The sequence below is a fragment of the Caretta caretta genome, chromosome 11 (assembly GCF_965140235.1).
Source record: "Caretta caretta isolate rCarCar2 chromosome 11, rCarCar1.hap1, whole genome shotgun sequence".
NCBI lineage: Eukaryota > Metazoa > Chordata > Testudines > Cheloniidae > Caretta > Caretta caretta.
In genome coordinates this window covers 57305092-57321461 of record NC_134216.1, presented here as the reverse complement: position 1 = coordinate 57321461, position 16370 = coordinate 57305092, and the positions used below count along the sequence as shown (strand labels likewise).

Here is a 16370-nt window from a genome sequence, read left to right as displayed (position 1 = left end):
GGCAGGAGTCCCAGGGGGTGCCATCAGGAAGGAGAGGGGGGGTGGATGGGGCAGTGGGGGGCAGCCAAGGGAAAGGGGTCTGGGGGGATTCAAGGAGAAGGGGGGGGTTGGATGGGGCAGGGGTCCTGGGGGGGCAGTCAGGAAGGAGAGGGGAGTTGGATGGGGCGGCGGGGGGTAGTTAGGGGGAGGGGGTCCAGGGGTGGTCAGGGGACAGAGATGGGGGTTGGATGGGGCAGGAGTCCGGGGGGGGCTGTCAGGGGGGGCACAGCCTCCCCTAACCGGCCCTCCATACAATTTCAGAAACCCGATACAGCCCTCAGGCCAAAAAGTTTGCCTGCCCCTGCTCTAAACTCTGGGGCTTTCAGGGTTACAGAGTCAGCTTTGTAACCCTGGAGAAGTTACATACCTAAGCAGAGGCTGCATGTAGGTCTATTTTCCAGGTATCTGGGCCCTGTTTAAGAGTGGTTAATATACTAGGAACAGTAAGAAATAGTATTCAGAAGATCCAGTTCCACAAGTTGGCATAGTTAGGGAACTATAAAATACTCTCTACCAATAAAAACCAAATTAGAAGAGTTCCTATGGATTTTTTTCCCTTTGAGTAACCAGCTGTCTTCATACACATCACTAACTACACTGCTCGTGTTCACTAGTGCCACATCTTGAATGCCCTTGAGAATTAAGGACATTTAACACTCTCACACTCAGGACTTCAGTTTCTAACAGCAGAATTACTACAAGTTTTTTATGATAGGTTATATATCAGTTTATTACAAAAATTTAGAATGTACATTAAAAATTAATAAAAGTGGGTTCAAAATAGGTATTTCAACAGTTAAAATATTTCATGGTGTTACCCTCCACTGTTATAATTCCAGACTATTTTAATAGTTATTAATTCATACTTGTACATAATTCATCTAATTAAAAAAAGTCCCAAAAGCACAAGACAATACCATTAAGAAATTACAACTATCTTACAATTATTTTAATAATCCTTAGTCTTTTTATTTACAATATGCCACTTTGAATTTCAGACTTCTCTTTACTCCTGAGGGAATTTTGCGCCACTGCGCATGTGCAGAATTTACATCTCCTGCAAAGGAAAGCCACAAGAACAGTCATGCGACCCTCCCCAGGAGTATTTTTGGGTGCCCAAAGCAGCTCTTAGAGAAGTAAATCACTGTGAGGCAGGGGCAGGACTGGGGAAGACCAGGCTGGTAGCTCCTGCCCCGCGCCAGGCTCAGCTGCTAGGACTTCCTCTTTCCTTGCATGGCACCCACCCCCCGATTTCTCCCCCAGTTGCAAACTGTGCCCTCCCCTTCCCCCCTGCACCTATTGCTCCTCAGCTTCAGGGAGAGGGATCCCTGCACAGGGAGCTGCTCCCCCATCCGCCCAACCCCCATGGATCCAGACCCCCTCATACCTGGACCACTCCGACAAGCCAAGCACACCCAGATCCCCACCCCACCGAAACCCTAACCAGCTGCACCTGGATCCCTCTCTCACTGGGCTTCTCACACCTCCAGCATCTGTACCCCACCACTGAGCCCCCCAAACCCAGACCCCCCTGAAGAGCTCTATCCTCCCCACACTGACCCCCTCTGATGAGCCCCAACTTCCTTCACCTGGAACCCCCTGCAGAGTCCCATTACCGCTGCACCCAGAACCCCCCAACAAGCCCCTGTGCATCCAGATCCCCCCTGCACTTGGATCCCCCACTGAGCCACCTGCACTCAGGTTACCGCACACAGAACCCTCTCAACCCACCCCTGGATTCCCCCACGCTAAGCCCTGCCACACTTGGTTCCTGCCTTGCCAAGCCTGCCTCCCCACACCTGGTGCACCTGGATGGAGGGGAAGGGCCCTGGGGTGTTTCTGGGACAGGCCCAGTCCTAGCACTGTCAGGGTTGGGTGCAGCCTCACCGCCGAGTCCGAATCCCAAGGGGTAGCTGCACAATGATCTCCCACCTCTGTGCAGCCAGTGGCCTATGCTCCCCAATGCCATGTGGAGCCTCCACATTTATTTGACAAATAAAATTTGTAGAGTTTTGCAGAATTTTAAAATATTGTGCACAGATTTTTTTTTTTTTTGGCGCAGAATGCCCTTAGAAGTATCTCTTTTAACACAGTCATAAATACAAATTATTCAAGGATAGTGCCCTCCAAAACTCATATGTAAAAAAGCAGGTTTTATTTAATCTTCACCCAGCCATTTGGCTCCTGACTGAGAGTATTGTACTGAGGCACAGAAATGTAGTGTCAAGTTCTGTATCACTCAATATAAAAATATGCCATGACTGCATTACATTAATAGGCTAATGGAGAGGGGTTTTTGGTGCGCTCTCTAATCAGCATCTTCAGTCAAGTGCACCCCCACCAAATGAATTACTATTAGAGCATGCCTCATTAAATTTTTCAAAAATCCTCTTCTAAAAGGGTTGTGTGGTTTTATGCAATGTATCTTACTCTGTGAAAAGTAGTTCTTACTAAATGAATGGGAAAACGGATTTGTAGATAGAACATTTTAAATGCATGAATCAAATAGTTCAATTGCAATGAGCCATTTTGAAAATCCTTGCTTACTTTTCTAAAAAAGAGATCCTCTTCACTTGAGTCTTTTCAAAATATATCCTCCTCAGAGTCATCTGTAGCATCCTTGCTATTAGCAATTGCATAAAACTCATTATTAAACAAAGATATCATCTCTTTGGATGGCTGAAACTGGTTGCAGCAAATCTTATTTCGGTGCATATAGGCCCTGATCCTTAAGATATTTTCAAGTAGGCTGTCCTGCAGTCTGTTCTTTAACTTGGTTTTTATCAAGTTCATTTGTGAGATTGTACACTCCACGGCTGCAGTGCTGAAGGGTAAGGTGAGAAGGGCAAGGGCAAATAATCCTAGCTCAACAAAATCCTTATCACCAACTTCATCTGTGTGTTTTGCAACTTCTATCCAGAACTGTTCTATTTGGCTATCTTCTGTGTTCGTCCATGAGACTGCATCCAGATTTCTCCATTGCTGTTTCAACTTGATATGATCCCCTCTACACAAGGACAAAAAAGACAGGGTTGAGAATTCAGGTTTTGTAGGACTGAGAACAACTGAAGGGCTCAGAGCGCTGAGAGATTCTAGATGATGGACATTTGGAGGCAGTCGGAGCTTTATTTGCTTAGCAAACTCAAGGATACAATCTCGACATCTGCTTTGGATGGTATCTACTGTATGTGAGGAAAGATTTGCATTTATTAATTCTGATAGGAACGCTGATCCAAAGTTAACCTCTGAAAGAGGCATGTAGTTCCTGTTACAGTGAATATCATAATTTACAATGGATGACCATGTTGTAAAGACACAAGGTTTCATGACTCTTTGTACCAAATTCTGATAGAACAGCATTAATTCAGCAATAAGGTTAACTGGATTAACTGTTTCAAATTGAAATAACTTGTTGATCCTGTTAGCTTCCTCAATAAGAGGCTGCAGAAAAACAAGATAGAGTCTATTTACTGGGTCAGAATACATTTGATAGAGAAGCTCAGCACTGTAGTCCCTTTCATTGTCTCTTATAGACTGAAAGTGCAACATCAGAGCTTCATACTGATCAAGTACTCTGTTAATACAAGGGCTAATGGACAGCCATCTTGTCTCAGTAAGCTGCAGTATTTTCAGGAAATTCTCTCCAACACTGATGGCAGCATACAGTTCATGGTACCTCTTCTGGTGGAAAGTGCTATGGGAAAACCACAAGTATGTCCGTGAAACCATGTACTCTATGTTCAATGGAAGCACATCAATGGCTTTTGAAGAACACAAATAGAGAGAGTAACTTACATATTTGATGAAAACTCCACAAGGATTGAGTTCATAAAACTTTTTGAGCAATGAATTCTTATTTCCACATAAGCTTGTATTGAAACCATCAGCAGCAATCCCAACACACCTTTTTATGTTCAGCTTGTTGTCATTTAGAAATGTCAAGAGTGCTTCTGTGATAGTACCACTTCTAGTCAAGTTAATGATCCCTGCAAAGGATGATACAATACATTTAAGCTTGTTGCTGAAGTATCTTACTATCAAGCAAAGTTGCTTTTGTGCTGATACATCTGTATTTTCATCAATGATCAACGAGTAGTGTCCATTGCCAATGTCTCTGAGAAGTTCTTTGTGTACAGTAGGACCAATGACATTTCTAATCAGTGTGGAACATTTTGTTTTATGCAGACTAATGTCCTTCTCTGCTATCCCTCCAACAATGCAGCCTAGGTGATCCACTGTGAAAATGCTCATATGGCAAGCTATGTGTGCCGCTAGCTTCAGTGCGCACACATTAACAGATTGATCCAATTTGGCTTGCGTGATATCATCATCAAATGAATTTTGGTTTTCAACTTCAAATTCAAATGAATGTTTTTTCATATCAGAAGAATGTGAAAATAAAGCAACATGTCTCTTGTGCTTTTTTGTTTTACTGTGTGCAACCAAATCACTATGATGGGCTCTGATTTCACATGCGCAGTATTTGCATGCTGCCTTTGTGTCATCTCCTGGTACACTTCGAATCCATTCTTTTAATCCAGTTTCCCTTTCCCAATCTCGACAGTATCTTTTTCCATACTTTTCCCACTTCCCAAGTGGTTTAGGTGCCATCTATGGTTATGTGTTATAGGCTTCTCTAAGAACATAAGATTCCTTAAAAATAAAAATAGACAATTACTCTAAAACTCCCAAGATAAAAGTAACATGAACATTTTGAAATCCCTTATTGGAGGATTAACAAAAAATGGTCACATAGAAAAAAAGAGGATTTCACCAATAAATTCTGACAACCAGTTCAAACTTTTCAAAAGGCAAAGGCTTGCTAAACCTTTAAAGAAAATCTATATGTAAGTGTAACTCAGGGTCCAAATATTCAAATTTGTTAATTTTCATCTGACTATAAACTGCTAGTTCAAAAAGTTCAGAGGTACTTTAACAAAACTGGTAGGCAGCGAATTTTACAACTGTAGGATGCCTTCTTCTTCCCAAATGGGAAAAAGTTATACAGGTCATAATTAACATGTTCCCACAAGCTATTTTACTAATAAATGTCTTGTGCCTAATGCCCAAGACTGGGATTAGGAATGCTGGGTTCTATTCCCAGTTCTGTCCAGGCTTCTTGTGACCTTCAGCAACTCATTTAGATCTCTAATTAGGCACCAAAATAAAAATGGACTGATTTTCAAAGGTGTTGAGGCCCTCAAACTCTCACTGACTTTAGTGGAATCTGAGGATTATCAACATTCGTAAATTTGTGCCTAATTAGGGATTTAAGTGCCTAAGAGTAGACACACAATTTTAAAAAATTTAACCTCAACTCTGTGTTTTGGTTTATCCATTTATAGGGACAATACTTTTCTACTATGCAGACATTTTGAGTCTTAATTAATGTTTTTGAAGTGTTTTGAGATCTTTGGATGGAAAGCAGTATGTAAGAGAAGAAAAATTAGTCTAGCTTAATATTTTACAATTTTATAATATTACTCAATATATCACCAAAATAATCTCCATATAAAAGATATTAATCCCCACTCTTCCAAAACGTGCATACCCTGCATTAAAGGGAAAAAATGTCCACAGAGGATCTAATTTCAGGTTGTATTATACAAATTATATTATCAAAGCAAAAGGGGAATGGACTGCTCACGTTACTAGTAATGGTATAGAACTCTTAAAGGACACTGGTTCTAATCAACTCCCAGTTGGTTCGGGCCAGATTTTGTAAGGTATTTAGATGTCCAAAGATACAAATAGGCTCCTAAATACCTTTAAAAGTCTGGCGCTTGATGACTGAAAATCATTGCTGTCTGGTAGCTGCTTAGTGATCTATGAAATTAGTTGATGGTTTCAGTCCAGTTGCCTACATCAAGTACCATCATTGCAACTATTACACTTGGTGCCAGTCTTAGTAGAGAAGCCAAAGACAGAATCGGTCACATGACTAGATCGACAAAAGAACTTGGGCATTTCAGTGCCTAACTTTTAGGCACTTTGCCACCCACAGCCTGGCTCAAGCACGTAGGCTACCCATACAATGCATGGGAAGAGATGGACATCTAAGAATGGGATCACAAAAGCCAGAATAGTGAGCAGGGATCCACCTAAATTGACCAATAGGAAATGCTGAGGAGAGGTGTGGGTACCATGTGCCACCACTCAAAGGCATTAAAGTGCCTAAGTCCACACTAGACTAAGTGTCTACCTCCACTAAATATTCTCGGCCATAAACCCTCTTCTGGAATGAGGTATCTACGCTGTTTTGTTTTTTTAAGACATGCCACAGAGAAGGTGGTGGACCCCCCTTAATAATTTTTAGCTCAGTGATTAGACCATTCACTCAGGATATAGATGACCCAGGTTCAATTCCCCCTCTGCCTGATGTGGAGAAAGGATTTGAACTTGGGTCTCCCATGAGAGTACCCTAATCACTGGCTATGGCATAATCTGATACGAGTCCCTCTCAGTTTATCCCATGGAAGCTGTTCCACTGTATATAAGTAATTACATATGCACTGGAACAGAAAGAGAGTGAGAATGACTCTATAGCTGTTAGTGGCTTTGGCACTCACCTAGCATGTGAGACATCGAGGTTCCAGTCCCCCTGCTCCAATGCATATTTGATTATTTATAAAAGTGGAACAGTTTCAACAGGAGAGAATGAGAGTTACTTGTCCCAGAATACCCCATAGGCCAGTGGTTAAGGAAATCACAAAATAAAGGAAGACAAATTCAATTCCTTTCTTCACCTCAGGCACAGGAAGAACTGAACCTGGGTCTTTTACATTCTGAGTGAGTGTTCTAACCACTGGGCTAAACATTATAAGGGGGCAGTACCACCACCTCCTCTTTTATGTAGGAACACCTTCTGGATCAGGCTCTGCAGGCAAGATAGGCAGAGGAACACTTAGTTTGAGGATCCTGCTGGGGCTCAGGTGCCCAGACACCAAGACTGAGGAGGCTGTACACATGCTCCCTTGGAAAGGGAAATTCAAGCACCTTTAGACTTTAGAGTGAGACAGCAGGTGAGCAGGGATTTTGAGGATCTCAGTGGTGCTTTAACATTGGCCTTAAGCACCTAAATCGTTTTGTGGATCTGGCCCACAGTGACTAGACTTCACTCTCATCCCAAAACTGATCCTGCAGAGTGAGGCATAGGCTCAGTGACAGCCGGTAACGAAGGCAAAAACATCCCTATGTACTTTTTTTGTGAATACTTCTTCAAGAATGTCAACAGTCATCTTTCATGAGCACTAAAGTCAGTTAAAATCCCAATATGTCTTTGGTTTCAATCCTATTCTCTGCATCAATCTAAAAAAGTTGGTAAACATCTTTGATTTTTAATTTCCAGCTCCCAAGAAAAGTTTCCTGGGATATTCAAAAAATGAAATCTAGCAACATCATTTTCTTTTCTTAAAAAAATAAATAAAACAAAGTTTTAAGAAATCTGTGCGAAGAAACATAACATTTCAACACAGTAAAAATACTCCAATGAAACATAAAATACATAGAAGACCAGAAGAAAAAATAAAGGGTGAGTATTTTAAGCCTTAAGAGCATCAGACTTGATTTAGTTAGAAGCTCCTGTTCTGTAAATAACTTTATGCTGTTCCTTCTCTTCTGGTACCAACCTTTCCTTTATTCAGAAGTACTCCTCTTGACCACCAAGTAGTTTCTCTTCTCCCTGTATTTCTCTTGGTGTCTTGGAGTATGTCTATCACTGTTGTTGTAGAATGCTTACTCAATGCCATAGAAAAATTTTGAAACCAGCAACACCCCCCCGTTCGTTACCAGAGGATATCAAGATCTACCAAAAAATAAAAACCCAACCTAATTCTCAGCAATATTTCTGAAGAATCAACAATCAGAAACAATTCTAAAACAAATTGTAAAATATTTTTCCATCTGTCTATGTCAGACATTTCTAACATGCCTATCATTGTAGTAAGGGAAAAGAGCAGGAAATGCAGTCTCGCTGTCTACTTTATGTAAATGTACTGTACTCTGATATCTAGGTGATGCTCACATTAAAAATCCCTAAAAAGAGTAGAATCTAAGTCCCATATACATTGAGACACATTAATTTGTCTGTAAAAGATCCTGTACTTCATCTCTGCTCCTTTCAGCTTTTATTTTAATTCCCTCCTATTCACCCCTTATATATGTTTTTTTTGCTTTGTACTCTGAACTTTGTCAGGTTTGGTCTTGGCCTGATTGATCGATAGAGCCCTGAAAATCTGCGGATTTATATCCACAGATCATTTTTGCAGATCGCAGATCACATGTGAATATAAATTTTGTATCTAGAGCCCTACAAATCTGCGGATATCTGCTTTATATCCACGGATGGGATATGGGTACAAATTTCGTATCTGTACAGGGCTCTACTGATCTATTCCAGTAGGGAAGTTCCACATTCAAGGTGCCTTTTTTTTTTTTTTTATTAAAACATTTATATCACACTGTCCTAATGACCAACAGAGAGCTTTTTTGATATTATTTAAACTTGGTTTTCCTTTTAAAAAAGAGAAGCCACCAGCACAATCAATCCTATAATACCAAACTAGAGCATACATTTAGAATAGACGAAAAACTGACTAGAAAGTTTAACAGATTCATTTCAACCTTCTGATTATGAGTTAAAAATACTTTTACAATATCTAACACTTTTCAGAGTCATTTTATGTGGGCAAAGGGTGGTTCCTAATCGGAGCTCGCAGAGGTGACCATATGTGATCGTGGATAATTACGGTTTAAAAACCATTGCATTTTTAACATGCTGTATTTAAAACTGGTTCTATAGATAGTTGAATAGTGCAGCTGAATGGGATGCTCCATTGGCAGCCAAAGCAGTAATAAAGCAATTTTTCTTTTATAAACAAAGACTTTCAGAGTTCCTTCCATCGAAATAACTAAGAATGCTTTACACACAACTGTTAAGGCAATACAATTCTGTGAGACAGGGAAATAGGCCAAGTCACTAACCATTCTGTTTCAAGGTGATACAAAGTGGTGGCAGAGCTTTTGGAAATTAAACCCAGAATTCCTTTCTCCTAGTCCTATGCTTTAGTCACAAGACAATGATAGAAAGCGATAAGAGCTTCACCAGCATGTACATGGGGATCTCAGGACATTGAGCCCCCTGGTGAGGCAAAGATGGAAGAAAGTCACTCCCTACTAGCTTAATCATGTATTTAATTGTGAAAATATGTACAGCATTGGCAAAATTTCATAAGAAATTGTAAGCTAAAAAAGGAAGCTGAGAACATTAACTCTCTCAAAAGTAGATAGCAATGGAGTTGGATTATGTTCAACTGACGGAAGGTCATCTAGAATTTGAAAGCAAAGCTAGACCTCTACATTTCAGATGGAATTTAAATGTATAAGGAACAAGGGTTCTCAAACTGGGGATCGTGAGGTTATTACATGGGGGGTAATGAGCTGACAGCCTCCACCCTAAACCCCACTTTACCTCCAGCATTTATAAAAGTGTTAAATATAAAAATGTAGTTTTAATTTATAAGGGGGGGCACTCAGAGGCTTGCTGTGTGGAAGAGGTCCCCCAGTGCAAAAGTTTGAGAACCACTGATCAAGAATATTAGAAAAGTTTCAGGTGAAATGAAAACTGATGAGAGACATGAACTATTCAATGGAAAATACACAGTAAGTTTTGGAAGTATTATTGCATCTATTTATATTTTAGAAAGTGGAAGCAGAGGCATGAAATCCCTGCTGAGAGCTCTACAGATGCTTTCATGACAGTGTTTCAGTGGTTAGGGTTCTTGGACTTAGGAGCCCAGGACCAATTCTTACACTCTCAGACGCTTCCTGTGTGACCATAAGCCACTTACTTAGTGTATGACTATCATACAGTGCACTGCTGTGGCATAAACACATCCTACATCAACTGAAGGGTTTTTTCCATCAACGTAGCTAATCCACCTTTTAGAGAGATGGCAGCTAGATCAAGGGAAGAATTCTTCCCTTGATCTAGCTGCTTCTACAGTGCGGGGTTAGATCAACCTAACTACATCAACAGGACGTTAAGTTTTTCATAGCCCTGACCAAGGCAGTTAGGTCAATCTATTTTTAGGTGCAGACGAAGCCTCTGTCTCCATACCTCAGTTTGCCATCTGTACAATGGGAATGCTAGCACTTCCCTACCCCTGCAGGGTGTCGTGGAACGTGGAGATAAATATGTTGAAGGCTGAAGCAGGGACCGGCCCTAGGGAGCGATTTCAGTACCTAGACCATCCCTCTCCTGTGGTCTCCCTGCCCTGGGGCTCAAGGCTCCTGTCCGTTAGTCGGTCTCTCTCTGGGGCCCCCCACTCAAGGCTGAGCGCCATTGACCCCCACCCCGGGCTCCGCGAGTTCACCCCGCCCCCCTCGCACACCCGGGCTCGCCGCGCCACTTCCCGCCCCGCGCCCAGGGCTCTGGGCGCGGGAAGAGCCCCCCCGCGACCCGCCAGGCAGGGCCGCGGGCCTGCGCCCTCCCTATACCGCCCCCTCCCGCTATCGCTGCCGCGCCTAGGCCCCTCTTACACGCAGCGGCCCCCGAGCTCGCCTCCCTGGCTCGGGGAGCCAGTAAAACAAAGGCAGCACGCACCGGGCACCAGCGCTTCCGGGCGGCGCCTTCCCATCACTCCTACCGCCTCGGCCCGGGCCGCGCCCGCTCCAACAATACAAGCAGGGCCCAATCAGCGCCCGGTTCTTCTGACTGACAGCCCGTTGTCCCACAGGGCTGGTTGCTCCCGCCCAGACTCCCTGATCGACAGCAAAGCCACCCAATCGGCTGTTGCTCAAAGAGGTAGGGTGGTCGGCACCCGAAGGCGCTCACTGCAGGCTTGAAGGAAGCAGCGCACGGAGAGCGTGTGCCTTCACAGCGCCACCTGCTGGGCGAAGGCGGGAGAAACTGCAATGTCATAACTATGAAGTTAGAATCTATTATGCAATTAATATTAACCATTTGTTAAATATTAATATAAAATCGCACTCAGTAAGTGGATAGTGCCCTTATATTCATGAAAGTGGGCTCTGAACCAGACTTTGTTGAAAACACTGCAAAGGACATTTGGGGTGAGCTAAATGTATTTAGACTAAAGGTTAGTCTGTTAAGTTTAGTCTTTAGAAAACATGTTATACTTTTGTTTTACATGTAACCTGTTGTTTCCATTATTCTTACTCGCTATCTCTTAAATCTTGATCATTGACAATAAACTTATGTTTGTTTTAACTATAAATATATCTCAGTGCTATGGCGTTGTACAAGGACCTGATCACTAGTTGAATTGTTGGGGGGAGGGGAAGGATAGCTCAGTGGTTTGAGCATTGGCCTTCTAAACCCAGGGTTGTGAGTTCAATCCTTGAGGGGGCCATTTGGGATCTGGGGCAAAAATTGGGGGGATTGGTCCTGCTTTGAGCAGGGGGTTGGACTAGATGACCTTCTGAGGTCCCTTCCAACCCTGGTATTCTATGATTCTATGTTCAAGCAGGTGTGTATACTGTTCCTTTGGGGACAGCAGACCTGGTATTACTGTGAGTGTTCAGTGGATAAGGGGCTGGCCACTGCAAGGGAATGTTTCAAAGAGGCTCGGGTACCAGAGTATACCTATTGTTAACCTGCAAGGCAAAGGAAGGGCTGGCATAGCCCAGAGGAGATTGTTTGGGTGGTTAGCAAACTGGAGGTAAGAGCTGACTTCTACTAAAGCACAAGCAAGCCCCTCTCTCACTGGAGGCAGGAGGGTAACAAGGTGACTCACAGTCCTGGGTAGCTTGAGAACCATCACAGTGGCACAGTCATGGCAGGATTTACTCAGTTTGCTGTTTAGCTAAGGATCACGTTCCAAGCACTGAAGTTTGGAAACAGATAGAAAAGGTTACCGTTGATTATTTTCTATTTATATATTTTGAGTAAAGGAAATAGTATAAAAGAAGGTATAAGATGAGTAACCATAATGAACAGCAAAAAGACAACCTGATGTACCAAAAGGACTTGAGGTCTAAAAGACTGGAGGTGTCAGGAAGTTAAGCATAAGCAAAACTCTCTCTCGCTGAAGGCAGGAGGGTAACAAAGTGACTAACAGTCCTGGGTACCCCGAGAACCATCACAGTTACACACATTAAACTCCTGCTACACTAAATTCTTGTCTCTCTTGATCTCCCGGCCTAGATCTCCAAGAGACTCAACAAATAATCCTTTCTGTGGCTATGGGAAGAAGGGGTGGGGGTGTCAATAAAGAGAGTCTAACAAAACATGAACTGATAGAAGGGAATATAAAAATAAGGGAAGAGAAGAAAAGACCCTCACCATCTTCCAGCTATTTGAATGGCCAGCTCAAATAAATGGAAAAATGGTAACATTCCAGATAGATCATTCCCCTAATAAAAACTGAATTAGAACATACAGCTTGACAAAATTTATCTGAAACACAGAAAACAAACTATAATAAAATATAAACTTCCTCCCCATGGCAACATCTATCCCATTAAAAACTCTACCATTTATCCCAATAAAGATTCCAAACAGCTGTGCTAGCCCATCTCAATCTGACCTTAATAGGATCTCTTAAAGTACCCTTAACAAACTCAAACTGCCACTGGCTTCATTTAAGCTTCTCTGATACATCAGGAAAATAGAAGAGATATGATTTATGACACCTTTGACCACCTACTTGCTGGTGAGACCACGTTGCAAACACTTGTCTATCTAATCTACCCATTATTTATATTTATAGAGCACCCATCATGGTAGTATCTCAGCATAGTATCATTGAGTGACCAATCTAATAGATGTTGGGAGACCCTAAGTGAAAATGGTGGTGGTTACGCTAACCCAGGAGAATAAAAATAAAAGCCACCACAGATTTTGCAATAATGTCATGCAGTTTCCTGTTGTTCTTTGTCCAACAGAATACAGAGCCTTTCACCCCTAGGTCACTAGTCCAAGTCCAATTCAATTTTCTGCATGTTTCCTTTAGGGTTGAAACCTTTCAGGTTTGGTCTGAGTCTAAAGGTGATTTTTTTTTTAATTTTAATTTGAGAAAATCCACTTAATATGTTTCTGAGTTTAGTTGAGGTTTCTTTCAAGCCCCTCCAGCCAAGGCAGCCCAAAGGAACATACAGAATTAGCATAATTTCTGAATGCCCTATGCAGTGTCTATCAATCAGGTTTGTGGCTGCAATGACCAGCTGCTGTACCCACATCGCGGAGGATTTGCAGGCAGTTTGGGTCAGATTTTTACAGGAGTTAGGCACTGAGGTGCTTTTTGAAAATCCTACTAAGCACCTATCTTCATCTTTGGGTGCCTAAATACCCTTTAAAAATATGAACATAAATCAGGAGTAACTCCAGATAAGTCAGTGGAATTCCACTACTGAAAAACTAGCAAATAAGACCAGAATTGGACAATATGAGGGGGGGGGGGTGTTCAAAGTCAAACTCTTAAATATTAGAGAAATCATGGTGGTGACCGCTCGCATTCATAAGTAATAATGCTCCTGTATTCTAAAGTAGCAGCCTCAAACACTGCTACTTGCAGTAGTGTTACTGCCGATCAGCAGTGATAGAGTAGATCACATGTCTATCCAAGCCTTTTCAGAGTTATGCCGATTTCCTGTGGTGTGGGTTTTGGGCCTGCTTGCAGGTGCCAGGCAGAGCAATCGTGTTGCCACACTGTGCTGTGGTGCTATGTTATTCCAGTCAGCACATTTGCACTCTGGTGGAACTCTGTCACAGTCTGATGTTGACACTTTCTTAGGTTGGTGTCACAATCTCCTAGCACTGTGAAAGGGAAGGGAACAGCTACCACCAATAGCATGGACATGGGGCAACCTGTGGGAGACTACATGGCATTCATTCCCTATATTCCTGATCCACCATCTTGTGCACCAGAGTGTTGTTTTTTTTTAAACGTCTGTAGCTCTTATTGTTATGAAGATAGACTTACTTTATATTTTGGAAGATAACTGATTCAGTGACTTCTGCCTCCGTTTTCTGGACCCGAGACAATAGCTTTGAGGGGTGTGAACTGCCTCATTAATCTCCGTGAGGTTTTAACTGAGCGATCCAATTATGAGAATTCAAATGTCAGCGTCGCTGACTGTCTCACGGCTCCTCCAAGCGGGTACGAAAGGAGAAAAGGACCATGCCATGACTACCCGCACGCTTCGCTGTAAGGGACAGCGCATGTTCGGGCCAGGCCCGGGTGGCGCTCCACAGAGCACCCCACTCGGTCATCTCCAGAGTCAGAGAGGAGCTTCGCCCGGCCGAACACAGCGGGGCACCCAAGCTCCGTGGGCGAGCCCAGCAGGGCACCTGAGCCCCACCGGGCCGCGAAACAAGCCTTGACATGGGCACAACGCCCTGTGAGCGGCACCTGCCTCTGGCATCCCCACCGGCCGGAGCTAAGAAAGGCTCCACCCCAGCTCTGACCCCGCAGCTCTGGCGGGAGCTGCCTGTCACGGTTCAGTAAAGCCAAGCACGCCGAGGGTAACAGGCAAACGAGCGGGTGGCTGCCCGCCGCAAAGAACCGTCCCCTCAGACTCCCCCGTGCGCTTTCTCACGCCCGCGCGGTCCAGCACTGCGCCTGCGCAATTGTCGCCCCTTCCCCGTCGACGCAGACCGCGCCTGCGCAGTGAGTCTCCATCGCCTTGGACCGTCGCTAGGTGACGTAGTTTACACCTGCGCAGTGAGTTTCCCCCTCCCTCCGCCTCCCGTAGCGGAAGTGGCTGGGGACTGGGAGCTCCAGTTCCGTCTCGGTGTTGTTCGCGCTCCACAAAATGGCGAAGATCGCCAAGACCCACGAAGGTGAGAAACGGAGCCACCCCCGCTCGGGTGCGCGTGCCTTGCGGTCCCCATGCCACGCGGCGCCGGGCCCGGTTGACCGTCGGGGAGGGGGGCAGCGCAGGCCGCGGCGAGCTCTGGGGGAGGGGGGAAGAGCGGGCGAGTGGGCAAGGCCTGTGTGTAATGGCGTCTCTGCCTGCGTCTGCTCCAGGCCCCCCCCACATACCCCACCCCGACCTGGCACCATCCCGGCCGCCCCGCTGCAGGGGGAGCGGCGAGGGGTTAGCGGCGGGCCCCGAGCGAGGAGAGCGCGGGTGGTGGACGCCGTAACGCGGGGGCGGGCGGAGAGGGGCACGAAGGCGACGCGGAGCCTGGCGGGAACGGCAGCGCTTCGTTTTTTGATGGTGACGTCTGGCCCGCGAGCCCCCGGTCCGCGTCGGGTCGGAGCCCTGCTCTGGCCCGCGCAGTCGCCTCCCCGGCTCCGTGCAGCGGGGAGCCATGTGCGGATCCAGCCTAGATGTGATTCAATGACGGAAATCCCGCCTCGCTCTCCAGGCTCTCGGCGTGTTCACACTCTCGTTGCCTTTCGTTTAGAAATGCAAACACGGGTTATTGTCTCCTACTGACTAACAAGTGTTGTATCAAAGCTAGGTGGTGGTATTCCCGCGTTTACAGATGGCTGCATCGCAATCCTGCAAACGCTTATTAAATACTGCACGTTACAATTTACTGTCCTTCCACACCAGAGACTGCGAATTGGTAACACTAGTTGATCTTCTTGCGTAGTCTCTTTCTCGCTCGACCTCCTCAGTATTAATAGTATTTATTTTGTAATAAAGTAGTTGATACTGGATTGCTAGGTAGAATAGACACACTCCTTACTTATATAGTGTCAAGGTGTAATGTTGTTCCTGAAATATTGTTAGTCACTCTGCCCATGTGAGGTTATACAGTAATCTGTCATATCCTGATGAGAGCCCAGTTCTACATGGGAGGAGCACTGTTGACTTCATTGAGGCTCTGAGTGAGTGTAAAAGGATCTCTTCAAGCACAGTCAGTTGCAGGATTGGGCCCTTAATTTGTCATTATTGTAGCTGCTTTTATAAAAGGCTTATTTGGGTTACTTGTAGCCAGATTCATTTCCCCAACCGAGCATACGCAAAAACTGCCTTGCAGGACGTCTGCAATACTTCCTGCTCCTGAAATAGCTTTAATGCAAACTGAGAAATAACTAATAGAACAAGAGCTCTTAGTCCACCACACACACAAACAATTTCTATTTGAATGCATCATACATGACTCTCAAAATTAAGGGTGTTGATCTGCCAGGATTTGTCTGTGCTACCAGCCTTCATAACCATAATTTACTAGTGCAGCTCCACTGGTGGTTGTGATGGTGGCTCCTGTAATGCAGACAGGGTGCACATGTTACTACTGAATTATGTGTAAATGATGAATTAGTTGCAGAGTTTTCTATTTCAGAGGAATGCCTGTGCATGAATGCGAGCTCTTGGGAGCTCTTAATAGTTCACAAGAGCTGCAGATCTTGTTC

General features: G+C 44.3%; 2 protein-coding genes across 17 annotated transcripts in view; one reads left to right on the top strand and one right to left on the bottom strand.

The window, feature by feature from the left end:
• Window positions 1-2175: 2175 nt before the first annotated feature.
• Window positions 2176-14617, bottom strand: LOC125645156 (uncharacterized). 14 transcript variants are annotated; one of them, XM_048870325.2, is made up of 4 exons: window positions 10579-10708; window positions 7668-7843; window positions 3944-4692; window positions 2176-3046 (listed from the first exon to the last, which is right to left on the bottom strand). In XM_048870325.2, exons 3-4 carry the CDS (start codon window positions 4648-4650, stop codon window positions 2623-2625), a joined length of 1131 nt encoding a protein of 376 aa, XP_048726282.2. In that variant the 5' UTR covers window positions 4651-4692; window positions 7668-7843; window positions 10579-10708; the 3' UTR covers window positions 2176-2622. The 14 variants fall into 14 exon arrangements, 13 of the variants coding, with proteins under 13 accessions (XP_048726282.2, XP_074974146.1, XP_074974148.1 ...); XM_075118045.1 differs by having other exon boundaries at window positions 2176-3733; window positions 3835-4025; window positions 10579-10707; XR_012664438.1 differs by having other exon boundaries at window positions 2921-3046; window positions 3835-4025; window positions 10579-10733.
• Window positions 14618-14716: 99 nt separating this feature from the next.
• SF3B1 (splicing factor 3b subunit 1) overlaps window positions 14717-16370 on the top strand; it is a 39272-nt gene continuing 37618 nt past the window's right edge. For 2 of the 3 annotated variants that reach the window (XM_075118040.1, XM_075118041.1), the window contains exon 1: window positions 14717-14842. In XM_075118040.1, the coding sequence (XP_074974141.1) occupies window positions 14815-14842 (28 nt within the window). In that variant the 5' untranslated portion in view covers window positions 14717-14814. The remainder of the gene's footprint in view (window positions 14843-16370) is intronic. The other variant, XM_048870276.2, reaches the window with a different exon arrangement.

Coding starts and splice junctions, on each gene's coding strand:
- LOC125645156 (XM_048870320.2), bottom strand. CDS start 4,650: ATGGCACCTAAACCACTTGGGAAGTGGGAAAAGTATGGAAAAAGATAC.